Below are 13,358 nucleotides of genomic sequence, written 5' to 3' on the forward strand. Positions count from 1 at the left end.
CTGTCAATGAGCAATACCATATACATTTACCCGATATATCAATTCTCTCTACAAGAAAACATAACAAATTACCTCTAATTTAAGGTCACCTACCAAGCTGCCAACCTTAATCGTGAAAATAATCCATTCTTTATTTCTTTTTATCCTATCTTCAAGCCTAAAATCTTATTTTTCTTTAAAATTTTGAAAAAACATACCAAATATCATCATTCTTACAAGTTTCAAAAATTCTATTTTTAGGGATAAAATCCTATTTAGTGTCACTTTCCTCTTGAAAATTCAACTATACAAGATAAAATCCAACTACTTGGCAGCTCTGCACCTACCAATGCTGGCTTCTCAGAAGCGCTTACTGGGCAGGCGGGTGTTTCATAAAGCTGTTCGTAAGTTAAGAGCGACTTTAAGAACGACTGGTGATCCTTTCTTGTTGTAAATGATACACACCATTGGCGATGATTTAGCGCGCAAGAAAGGATCACCAGTCGTTCTTAAAGTCGCTCTTAACTTACGAACAGCTTTATGAAACGGCCCCCAGGTTTAACAGCATGTGTTTCATGTATTGCATTTTTAGTTATCTAGCACACAGATAGCACATGGTTCTGAAACTAAAGTGTTCCAGTCATACTGTTAGGAATCAACATTGTTGATTGATACGGCACTATGTACAACAATAAAGCTAGTCTTGAGTTATGAAATCATTTCAAGATAAACTTGTTTAAATGGTTCTTAATTTCTGGGAAGGTTAATTACACTATCATAATGCAAGGAAAACATATTTACATACTCGGCATAACCCTGTAGATGATCACAATCAATGAAAAGAACATTTCACATCTGCACATAATGAAACCACATGTCCATGTGCACACGCATAAGCTCTTTCCAAATGTTGCAAATCATCATGCTGAAAGTTATTATTACTGAAATAATTTACTATCTATACATTACCAATTTGAACATTCATTGTAAGGACAATATGGTTTAAAAAGGGGTTTTAGTCCCAATCCACATACAGAACTCCTTTAGTACTCAAAATTACTTCAGATAATTCATCTATGATTGGCCAAAATTGTACATCAAAGGAATGCTATTTTTACAAAAATTATTCCACTTTTAAAAAAATCTTTCTACTTGCTTTGTATTTGAAGTGAAAGTTCCCTTACCTTATGTATTCAATGACCTTAATTCATCCCAAGTGGGCTCAATATACCTCTAATATCATTTTGGAAACATTGTTCCTTTCAACATCATACTTCACAGAATCATGCAGTAAACATCACATGAATCCATGCATGTATTCATACCGTTTTTTTGTGAAACGAAAGCTACATTCACACAGAAGTATGACAATCTTATTTCATATAAATTCTGAAATCTACAGAAAATAAAGGAATTAGAATTACACCCCTTTGAACTCTGGAATAAGTTATCTTTCCCATCAGGAACCCTGTAACACAAAGCCTAGCAATGATCATAGAAGACATTTTAAAGAAATAATAGCATTGACCACAATGTGTGATCAATCTTAAAATCAAGGATACGATCAATAACAAAGCTTTGTCTTACAGGCCCAGATGACTCTTTCCTACCTCAGACAGAGACATCTAAAACTGTGAGAATCCCGGGGGTGGACGAATGCCCCCTTTGGGTTTGTAGCCAGATCCATGGAATTCTTTAGCGTGGACATTGAGGCGACTACCCTTACTCCCACCACCACCACCACCAGGGGATCCTTTCCTACCACGGGAGGAGTCTCTACCGCCACCGTAGGGCACCGGGGACACCCTATCAGGGTTGGAAGAGGGTTTGAAGGCTTGAGGACCGGTCTGAAAGGCTGGACTGGAATGAGCCATGGGGTTGAAGCTGTTCCCATCCTGAGTAGACCAAGGGATTTGGGAGTTGCCGTTAGCGCCCCTCTGATGATGGCGACTGTCGGGGACCATGGGGCTCATTGGCGGGGTCCTGTCCAGGGGAAGTGGAAAAGAAATAGAACTATATTAGAAAATAATGAAGAGAGATTTCTATCCTGTGAGGCTCTGCATATGAAGGAGGTCAGATATTATGTACAAATAAGAAAACACTGCAATGCCAGTACATACAGCTACAGGAATTTGGTAGAAAACCTGGAACAAATATGTCCGTAAACGAAATAATAAACAATATATCCTACATAAATCAGATCCTGATGTACATGACCAACCATATTCTAGCTATGCTGTTGAAACAAAACGCCCATGAAGAAAATGTGCTATTCCGTGACGTCAATGATAGAATAGTGCACCATTATTCCATCATGGATGTCCCAGATCATGCAATCGCTACGTTCTACTTTCAATTTGTAATAAAACACTAAACAACGGACCTATCATTGTTTTCATCATTATGACATTGGTGTATAAATAATTATAAGTTCACTAAAAATCACATATCGTTATTTCCACTGTTTGTTTGTTATCACTTTCATTTCCAGGGAGAGGGTCAAGTAGAGCATAGAATCTAATAATTCTACCGGATATATTTGTGGATGTATTACCTCTGTGAGTTATTCCACCTGCCAGCTGGACCACCCCTTGATGTGGGAGACTGTCTCCAGGCTCCCCCTTGACCTTGGTTCTGACCCCTGTAACCACCATTGGTCTGCTGGTAGGAGGGGCTTGATGGGGGTGGGGGTCGACCACTGCCACCACCACCACCTCTACCACCGTATGCACCTGATTATACAAGATTGAGTAGCATGGAGGGGGGGGGGGTGTATAGGGTAAAATAAAGAGAAGGGAAGTGAAAGAAAAAAAAATATGGGGAGAAATGGCAGACATTGGGTTTAACTTTAAATTATCTGTTCAGCCACTGAAGAGAGTTGTTTATAGCAGAGAGTTGAGCTGATTTGGCCTCAGATTGTGACAACACATATTATCTTTTTGTGTGTGCTTTTCAGCGAATGCAGTATTCACCATACTATGTTTAAAATGAGCTGGGCTAGCCACATTCTCTAAATTAGAGGCTCTGGTTTGTCTAAGAGCCATCTATTTCAGAAAGTGAAGTCAATAAGGTCCTACTTTGTCAAAAAATACACAAATTTTCTGTTCTTCCTACGAATAAGTATGCAACATAAAGTGTCAAACTTGATTTATCGACAACTCTGGTTTGACTTCAGAGCTCTGTATTGAGTGCTTATCCAACTTATTTTTAATATGTAACAACATGTAGCTGACGATTTGTTCAGACCCAGGGCTTGCCCTGCATAGCAGTATCTGTCACATTAACCTGAATTTGAACTAAATTGACTATACTCTTCAGAAGAATGGCTTTGAAGAATATAATTAGTTTAGTTTGAACTTACCTCCCTGTCTCTGATCATTCCCTCTCCAGTTTCCTCTTCCCTTCCCTTGCTGCTGAGAGAAAGAAATAAGTCTCATTACAATCTATATTCATCCATCATTTACAATATTCCATGTTTGATTCACACAGGTGATTAACTAAATGCTACAAGAAATACATTCAAATTGAACTTCCATTTATTTTCATTATTTTTTAACCAAAACAAAAATATTATAGGAGTAATTCCATGAAATAATCATCCCATTTTTTTCCATTGAAAAACTTTAGATAAAAAAATAAATTAATCTAAATTTTCAAACCTGAATTCAAACTTTAAAATTTTGTTATGTTAAAATAAGTGTATAATTCAATATTCTCATTTATACATCAGTCCATGGGACAAGCTTTACCTGTGAATTTGCAAAGCGATTTGACAAACTGCCACTAGGAGGGCTGTTGAATTGTTCTATTGCTGTAAGAAAGGAGATTAAAAAATGAGTCACTTTACAAATCATGGCAATTCCATATGAGAGATATAATACTGTTATCAACGTTTACATGCCTGTTGACATCTTGCCTTCCATCTTTACAATTCAATAACATGAAATATGCTACCAACTATACTGTACTAACATTCAGGATATTAATCAATACTATTAATCCTTTTTCAAAGGAAAACTGTCAAATAAAGTCAAACATGCATTATACCAATACTGACTTCATTAGAACTGTACAATTTTGGTTTGTAAAAGCTCATGTGATGTTACCTTTGTATATAACAATGAATATGCACTTTTACAAGTATATCAGAGGACCAATCAACATTAAGGCTATTCACAATTTTATTCCTTTCATTATATTAAGTCTTTAACTGATGAAAGGAATATAAAAATGCATAAACTCCATAATTTTGTTCATATTGATACATATGTGCTTATTACTTTGCATGGGATGATAATAATATTACAGTGTATACAAATTTTAAGTCCAAGTGGGAGGATATTAAAGGAAAATAAGACAATAGTGGAAAACACAGTTTAATTATGACACTGAATGGACTAAATTATAGGGATTTATTTTTAAGTACAAATGAGTAAATAATTCTGTGCACTGTCCAACTGTAACTACCTCAATGACATGTTGAAGAATTCCAATTCATAAATGAGCTGCTGCTTCCAGGTGGGTGTTTACAACATAAAGTTATGAGCAACTTTCCAAACGACGGGTGACCTTTCATTGGTAACTAAATCCACATAAAAAAAAAAGGGTGTTTTATTAACCGCGAGAGGATCACCAGTTGTTCATAAAGTTGCTCGTAAGTTACAAACAGCTTTCTGAAACACCCACCAGGAATAGATGAATTCCCTAATTTAATAGGTACATACCCATTGGTTTAGGTCTCTGGCCAACTCCTACTGGCTGTTGTAGACCTAGAGATTGTTCTTCATTGGTCAGTACTTTAATCAATGTCTTCAGCACAGCCTGTAAAGATTATTTCATACAAAGATATTGTTTATTAATAATAATATTCCGCATTTATATAGCGCTTAATACATCGGAACAACCTCTCTAAGCGCTTTACAGACATATTATTACCCCGGTCATCGGATCCTTGCATGCCCGCATACAATGTATGCACCTTCTCCACTCCCTGGGGAGCATTCCAACAAGAGTTCCAAGACTCAATTGCTAGGCATACTACATATTATAGGCTTTCACATCCTACCGGGTACCCATTTAACACCTGGGTGAAGAGTGGCAAAGTGTGGATTAACGCTTTGCCAAAGGACGCTAGGCCATGGTGGGATTCGAACACATGACCCTCTGATTACAAGGCGAGAGTCAGAACCGCTACACCATGACGCTTCCACGTTATTATCTACTTTCTTCTCTTTAACATGATTCTGAGCATACCATTTTCTTGGACATTCTCATACATATTCTGATTTGTCATTATCACATTTTGTTATGAAGATGCCATATGTTTTCTTTCAAAGGCTACGACCTTACCCAAATAATAAACACTGATTTCATACAGGCAAACATTCAAATTCACTCACAAAAAAAAAAAAAAAAATACAGGGTCTTGGTATCTGGCTACAAAAATAAACACTGGTAGTAAGAGCTATATTGTTTCTATTCTTAATATTTATTCTAAATCCATAGAATTTAGATCTATAGAAATGATCTAAGAATGAAACGTTATTTGAGACACTATACAACATACCTCATCAGCTTGAGACCAAGGCTTAGCTGGAGTTCTCATCCTTCTCATGAACAATGTATGCCATTTGGTCCTTAACTGCAGGACCAAACTCGCTGACTGTATACAAGGGAAAACAAATTCAATGCTTGTTAGACATCACATACTTGAAGTTTGCCTTTTTGAAAATAGGTTAGAAAACAGAAATATCATGTTTCAATATTGCAAAACGGAAGACAAATTTCCATAACCAGAAGATGTCTTCCATGAAATGAATTTATAATGCTGCACGACTGATGGGGTACAATGGGGTACTTCATTCATCAATTCATTAATTTAGATTATTGTTTTCCTTAATCTAACCCTAATCTACCATATGGGCAAATTTATCCTCATATATTACCATGGACCACACTAACCATTGGCTCAGACTTGATGACCAACCACTCATCCAACTTGAGTGTTGCCTTGGCAACCTTGACATCATCATCCTCTCCTTCACTGGAGTCATTAGCAGCATCTCCATTGGGTCCCATTCTGGATGCTATGGATGATGCGGTCCCTTCCGGTAGGACAAGGGCATCGTAAGGTAGACGGGTGGGGCCACAGAACAGGGCGATGGTGATGGGTGAGATGAGGGTCACACACCGCACACTGGTACGGAAGTGAGAGCTGAGGAAGTTTGGAGACACAGAAATGATGGCTTTGTAAGGACTAAGGTAGGGGTAATGATGATAACAATAATATGCACTATGTATCATCAGGAAAAGTAAATATCCTGCTATAGGACATAAGTTGATAAATTATCAAGTCTGTCAAAGTCCTGCTTGATTCTCCAGTGGTGCAAAATATTCACTGACACACAATTGCCACCTTTCGCAATCATCACGGGCGCTAATATTAGGGTCCCCTAACACAAAAGTTGACGCTTTTGATTTTTAAGATTGATTGTACATTATAGTCAATAGAATCAAACGTAGAAAACTGCTCTACAATCAATGCTAAGATTTGTGTTACAGGGGGGTTACAGGCCCTACAGATCTGCTTTTCGTGTGCAAAATTCTTTCCCGCGACACCCGCACGCCATACATGCAATGTATTACGACTGATGGCTGGAGATATTCGAAATGCAGGACCTAAAATAGAATATGACATGGATAAGAAAGTGGTTTTTCAAACAAATCGAGTACATATTGAGTGAGGAAAAACTTACTAAATTAAGGCTTAGATATAGATCATTACAGTCCATCGAATCAATATTGCATTTAATGTGGATTATTGGTGGATCTCTGGCAATTGATTCCATGGGTCAGATCACCTCTCTAGCCGAACCCATTTCGCATATGTACACAGCGTATGCAATACGTTTGCATGCGGGTTTCTTTTGTTCACTCCTTCTACACAAACGATACGCCTCTTGCACACGATGTAAAGGGTATTATGTTTTACTTTCCTCAGAAATGGGGGTTAGATTCAAATTCCGGGGGGACCACTTCCATTGATGGTTGGATACCAGGCACGACCATGGGGTTTTGAAAAGTACCCTAAACAAGGGAAGCAAGTCTTTTCCAGATTATGAAAATGCATCTTTTAACAATTATTTGGCTTGTGAAACCCTACAAGTATTGGAAATATATCCCTTTTTTCAGTATTTTAATCATCGTTTTTGACACTTTTATAACGTTACATAGGCCTATACGTAACATACTTACCCACTCTTTCCCTTTTTACGCGTTGTTGCGCCTGGTATCCACTCTTCAATGAAAGTGGGCCCCCCCGGTCTGGGAGGAACCAAATGTGGATTTGGAAAGTCGTCCTAAATCGGATATATTGCTGTTACCATAGTAGCAACCAGAATTTTGCACACGAAACGCAAATTGAATGTTTCCGTTCCAGATGCGAAACGAAAAAAAAATCTCATGTCACACAATTTGCATTGCAGGACAGAGTTTTAAGACCATGACGACGGGCCCAAAAGTCTCTTCTAAAATCAACTAACGTCGTAAATAAGCGTTCGCGTTCTTCCAACAAAAGGTCGGGAATGACAACTTTTGAACCGGGGGTAAAGAAAAAAGGGATAGGGGAAGGGATGGACTTCATGTCTCCTTCATACCTGGTGAGCTCATCATATAGAAGCCAGTCTGAAGGTAAACTATCCACAGTTCTCATATGCTCCTCACCAAGTGAGGTCTTGCCCTTAGCCACTTCATGGAGTACTGAGTTGGGATGGAAGCGCACCTTGGATTCCGTTCTGTAATAAACAGAGATAAACAATATCAGCATTGTAATCATCATAGTAGTTGTCATCATCATCATCATCATCATCATCATCGTCACCATCATCTCATCATCGTAGTCATCATCATCATCACAATCATCATCATTATTATCATCATCATCTTCATCATCATTATCACAATCATTATCACTAGAGCCACTACCAATCACCCTATTGACCACCACCTTCTTTTGTCACTATTAAGATCACTAATACTAACATGCCAACATTTATATAGTGCTTAATACGATGTTTCTAACTGCTGCATACTATTATTCCGGCTATAGCAAGGCCACCCTGATCAGGTGCTCGAGCATTCAAGGAATTTCTTCCTACCGGGTACCCATTTACTACACCTGGGAGGAGAGTGGCAAAAGTAGATAAATGCCTTGCCAAAGGACGTGAGTGCCGCGGTGAGATTTGAACCCAGACCTTGTGGTTCATAGTCTGGGGACTTATCCACTGAGCCACAACACCTCTACAACAGTAATCCTCATTGCCTAATCCTCAATATCTTTAATCATGCAACTTATAAATCCACTCTGCAGAGTGCTCAAGGCACTCATTGTTGTAAGTACTTTGGTTATAGCCCATCCACCATTCCAACACACAGGTAAATCAAGGAATTCCTGGCAGTTACCTATTGTAGTTCAGAGATACTATCATCATAAATGTCAAATGAAGATTGTTTCTATAACAAACTATCAGATATGAAAGCCTGAGAAATCATTATTTCACTCATCAGTACACTGTTGACAAAGAACTGTAAAGATAAGCGTCCACATCATTGTTTCCAAGAGGATTTATCATGTTTAAAGAATTAAACCGATGGAATTCCATTGTCACGATCGATCACAATGCTAAGTGAAACAGGGCCCCCAATATGACTTACTTGGTGGTGAGTTGTCTGCGTTCTCTATCTACTTTGAGGATGTTAGGATACATGCCAGCACATAGAGATGCCTTGACCACAGCCCAGTTCTCTGAGTTGGTGTTGAGATCACGGATGTCTCCTGGTCCCCTTGCCCTGACAAAGCCAGACGCTCTCAGCTGGCCTAACAGCTGGGTTCTAAACAAGGATAAAATATTTAAAGGGATGGTCGGGCTGAAAGTATGTATAGCTAAATAGATAGAATAGAATTCACTGAGCAAAATGCTGAAAATTTCATAAAAATTGGACAACAAATAACAAAGTTATTGAATTTTAAAGTTTAGCAATATTTTGTGAAAACAGTCATCATGAATATTCATTAGGTGGGCTGATGATGTCACATCTCCACTTGTTCTTTTGTATTTTATTATATGAAAATAGGTTTATTCAAATTTTTTCCTCCAAGAACTAGAAAAATTTGATTGTCAACTGATTTAGTGCATTAGATATTTATTGCTGCAACTTATTTCATTATAAGGGAGACATATTATTCACACAAGTATGAAATAATGAAAAAAATATGATTTTATGTAATAACATAATAAAACGGAAAGTGGAGATGTGACATCATCAGCCCACCTAATGAATATTCATGACGACTGTTTTCACAAAATATTGCTAAACTTTAAACTCCAATAACTTTATTATTTGTTATCCGATTTTGATGAAATTTTCGGCATTTTGCTCAGTGAATTCTACTCTATGTATTAAGATACAAATATTTTCAGCCCGGACCATCCCTTTAAAACAATGCAATAACCAAATACAATATTCTGAACCTATTTTAGACACAATTCACATAACCACGAAGCTATAAGCAAGAATACAGTGCTACTTTATTCGCGATGTAGATTGCAATTGACAAAATAAATGACATGTACTACAAGGTATTTGAAGAACAGATTAAAAGTGAATTGTGACAAAGAACACTGTGTGGCCAGCAAATAGCATTCCACCAAAATACATACATATATATATATTTCTCTACATCTATGTTTAAGGTGATTTTTTTGGTCTTCTTTCATTGTTCGTAATGCGCCTTAACGCCCTCTACCTTCGTCTTTATGTGTATTATGACAGAATAAACCCATTCATTGACTTCACCCTTTCGTAGGATGTAGGCATATATATATATATATATATATTCATGAAGGAAAACAAATATATTTATTCACCCTTCAAGTGCATCTTTCTTTTCATTTTCTCATTTTCTTAAGTACAGAGACATGCAATTCATAAAATTGTTGATTATTATTTGAATAGACTTCCTCTAATGAGTTTAAACTTCATCTGATCTTTCAAAATAGATGTTCAAATGACACAATACTCATTATCATACCTCATTCCAACAATCATCTCCATGGTTGCTCTTGATAAAAAGTTTCTATCACAGAATGTACCTTCCCATCCATCACTACGAGCTCGCTGCCATGACTGGTACAGATATTCAAATACAAAATCAGACATGATTGAGTGAATGCAGAATTCTAATCATATAATAACATGTGATGGAACATTACTATTTCATTTTCAATACGATTTCCATTTGGCAAAAGGTAATATTATTGATATTAACGACTGTACAATTTTTGTCAAACAACAGAATCTGGCTGTTAAAAACATTAAAATGCATCGACTAACATCTATTCTAATTTAAGTAGAAATATGGTGAAAAGGGCAAGTGCTGATCCTGGTTTTGGAAAATTTAAGTATGTCAGTGCTGCATATAATTGAAATGTGAATTTACTTGTAACAACACCTCTCCCTGGGAAACAGTGTATGTTACTGATGAAGCTATCCTGTATGAATAAGTTTTAATAATAATAATAACAAGGTCATAAGGAACAGCAACTCCAGATAACAAAGGATTTTGGTTTTGTTATTGAGATCTCAGTAGGCGGTGCTGCACCATCCCGAGTTTGCTCAATCTCGAGATTTTAGCCCGATCAGCCCTCTTCGCGATTAATCTCGAGATTCATGAAACCCCGTCTGCACCATCCCACGAGGAGCTATATCTGCTCGAGCGAGGCAACAAGCCCGATATTCCGGGCATGCGCACTTTCGGATCTTGGAGTTTCAACGGCCCGCGCTTTTGAATAACTTCCCGCGATATGCAAGCAATGAACTCCTTTCATTAGTACTTTCGCCGAATTCAACCGGTGTTATGCAACAATCCTTTCAGCTCAGCGAGTGAAGAAGTGATGTATTCTTCGTGAAATATGATGGCGGAGTAGGAGGCAACGACAGAGAGAGAGAGAGAGAGGGAGAAGGAGGAAAGAAATGCTATTTGCTCACATTTTGCGAAGGAATAAGACAACACTGCTGTCAGTGTTGTTATTGAATATGACCATCGTCGATGCGATGAGCGCCTCCCCCTTCGGTCTGGTCTCTCCCGGGGTCTCTCCCAAAATCCATTCACTGGTGGGGACACCATCGTTGCTTATGAACGCTATTCGCATGTATAAAGTTGACTTTCGCACGTGTTTATGTTTTGACCAAGGCGGAAGTGGAACGCGAATTGCATTATGGACTGACGTCATGAATAAATTACCCCGAGTCCAATCTCGAGTGCGTCTGCACCGACGAATTAGCGGGATAATTCGTAAAATAGCGCGCTATTTTGCAAATAAACCCGAGTTGACTTGGGATTGCAATCTCGAGATTAATCCTACGAACTAGCGCGATAATTGCGTCTGCACCGCCAACTATCTCGAGATTTTTCAGATCGGGATAATTTGCCGGATCAGAAATAGCGCGCTAATTTGAAACTTCGGGATGGTGCAGACGGCCCTAGTGAGAGTGCTTATAAGCATGACTTGGAGGAAATAAAATACTTTACTAAATGAAGTCACATAGATTGGTGCCTTGATGACTTCTACTGACCTGGAATGCCCTAAGCAAGGCCATGTGATCACTGAAAGTGTTGGAAGAATATTTCTTGCGGATTTGCATGGCACCACGTTTCTGAGAAGGGTGGCTGGGAAGCACAACTGTGAATAGAGGTGACATGAAAAAGTTAGGTTACACAATGAAGTTGTAATGCCTAGAAGAGCGACTAAATCTGATGAGTACTGCTCAACTGTCTCTTCAATAAGTATTGAACAAATAAGAGATTGATAATTACACTAGTCATACTGAAACCACATACTATAAAACTTCTATCACTTCTATCTTGAAAATAACAGACATGGCACAGATAACAATAACTCAGATTTATCAACCAGTTATGTATCATTATCATGTATTTACGTATGCCCAAAGGTTGATTCTCAAAACATTGATGGGGCGCACAGCACATCCCTAGCACCCGTGCCTACATTCGCCACTCGATATAATGCATGAATCTAAGATTTAGCAACAGGTCATGTATTTTTGTAATAACATTGGGGGGGGGAGGCATGCATGCCTTGCACCCCTGCTTGCATCCACCACTGGATATAATGCATGAATCTAAGATTTAGCAACAGGTCATATATTTTTGTAATAACATGGGGGGAGGCATGCATCCCTTGCACCCCTGCTTGCATCCACCACTGGATATAATGCATGAATCTAAGATTTAGCAACAGGTTATGTATTTTTGTAATAACATGGGGGGGGAGGCATGCATCCCCTGCACCCCTGCTTGCATCCGCCACTGGATACAATGCATGAATCTAAGATTTAGCAACAGGTCATGTATTTTTTGTAATAACATGGGGGGGAGGCATGCATCCCTTGCACCCCTGCTTGCATTCGCCACTGGATATAATGCATGAATCTAAGATTTAGCAACAAGTGATGTATTTTTGTAATAACATGGGGGGGGGGAGGCATGCATCCCTTGCATCCCTGCTTGCATCCGCCACTGGATATAATGCATGAATCTAAGATTTAGCAACATGTCATGTATTTTTGTAATAACATGGGGGGGAGGCATGCATCCCTTGCACCCCTGCTTGCATCCGCCACTGGATATAATGCATGAATCTAAGATTTAGCAACAGGTCGTGTATTTTTGTAATAACATGGGGGGGAGGCATGCATCCCTTGCACCCCTGCTTGCATCCGCCACTGGATATAATGCATGAATCTAAGATTTAGCAACAAGTCATGTATTTTTGTAGTATCATGGGGGGGGGGGGAGGCATGCATCCCTTGCACCCCTGCTTGCATCCACCACTGGATATAATGCATGAATTATTCTTACATGGGTCTTTGTAGGCAAGAGCACACACGATGGTAAGGACTGGATCAAGGCACTTCAAGACAATGGCATAGAGGACCATTTTACCGAGCCTTGGGTCTACTGGCAGGTCTGCTAGGTGACAACCAAGCTCCGTCAGGTCCTCCCATTTATCCATAGCATCAATAGACTGTCGACAAAAAATATGGAGGAAACCTTTTGAAACTTGTTAGATCAACATTCAACACAGATACTGTAACAGGCATCTAATAAAGTACAAATTGATGTGTCAAACACTGTATGAAATAATCTAATTGTAAATTCTATTTATAAAAGCTTAATAAGTTTCATATTAGTTTATGTATCCATGTGTAAAATATGAGTGTCTGTAAACACCTTACATCATTAGTAAACTTTTGAGGAGGCCAACGACACATTCCTCATGATGTAAAGAGGTCAGTGA

At 38.4% G+C, this 13,358-nt stretch overlaps 1 protein-coding gene across 3 annotated transcripts in view; it reads right to left on the reverse strand.

The window, feature by feature from the left end:
- Positions 1 to 1,118: 1,118 nt before the first annotated feature.
- Positions 1,119 to 13,358, reverse strand: part of LOC129261602 (3'-5' RNA helicase YTHDC2-like) — a 37,839-nt gene continuing 25,599 nt past the window's right edge. Inside the window, exons 21-32 of one of the 3 annotated variants that reach the window (XM_064100163.1) lie at positions 12,920 to 13,085; positions 11,614 to 11,720; positions 10,070 to 10,164; positions 8,692 to 8,868; positions 7,635 to 7,772; positions 5,941 to 6,193; positions 5,546 to 5,641; positions 4,704 to 4,800; positions 3,729 to 3,790; positions 3,341 to 3,389; positions 2,534 to 2,711; positions 1,119 to 1,962 (exon numbers count right to left, since the gene is read on the reverse strand). In XM_064100163.1, coding sequence (XP_063956233.1) covers positions 1,605 to 1,962; positions 2,534 to 2,711; positions 3,341 to 3,389; positions 3,729 to 3,790; positions 4,704 to 4,800; positions 5,546 to 5,641; positions 5,941 to 6,193; positions 7,635 to 7,772; positions 8,692 to 8,868; positions 10,070 to 10,164; positions 11,614 to 11,720; positions 12,920 to 13,085 — 1,776 coding nt within the window. In that variant the 3' untranslated portion in view covers positions 1,119 to 1,604. Of the gene's footprint in view, positions 1,963 to 2,533; positions 2,712 to 3,340; positions 3,393 to 3,728; positions 3,791 to 4,703; positions 4,801 to 5,545; positions 5,642 to 5,940; positions 6,194 to 7,634; positions 7,773 to 8,691; positions 8,869 to 10,069; positions 10,165 to 11,613; positions 11,721 to 12,919; positions 13,086 to 13,358 lie in introns of all 3 variants that reach the window. The other 2 variants (XM_064100161.1, XM_064100162.1) reach the window with 2 other exon arrangements.

This window comes from Lytechinus pictus, chromosome 5 (genome assembly GCF_037042905.1).
Source record: "Lytechinus pictus isolate F3 Inbred chromosome 5, Lp3.0, whole genome shotgun sequence".
NCBI classification, from domain to species: domain Eukaryota; kingdom Metazoa; phylum Echinodermata; class Echinoidea; order Temnopleuroida; family Toxopneustidae; genus Lytechinus; species Lytechinus pictus.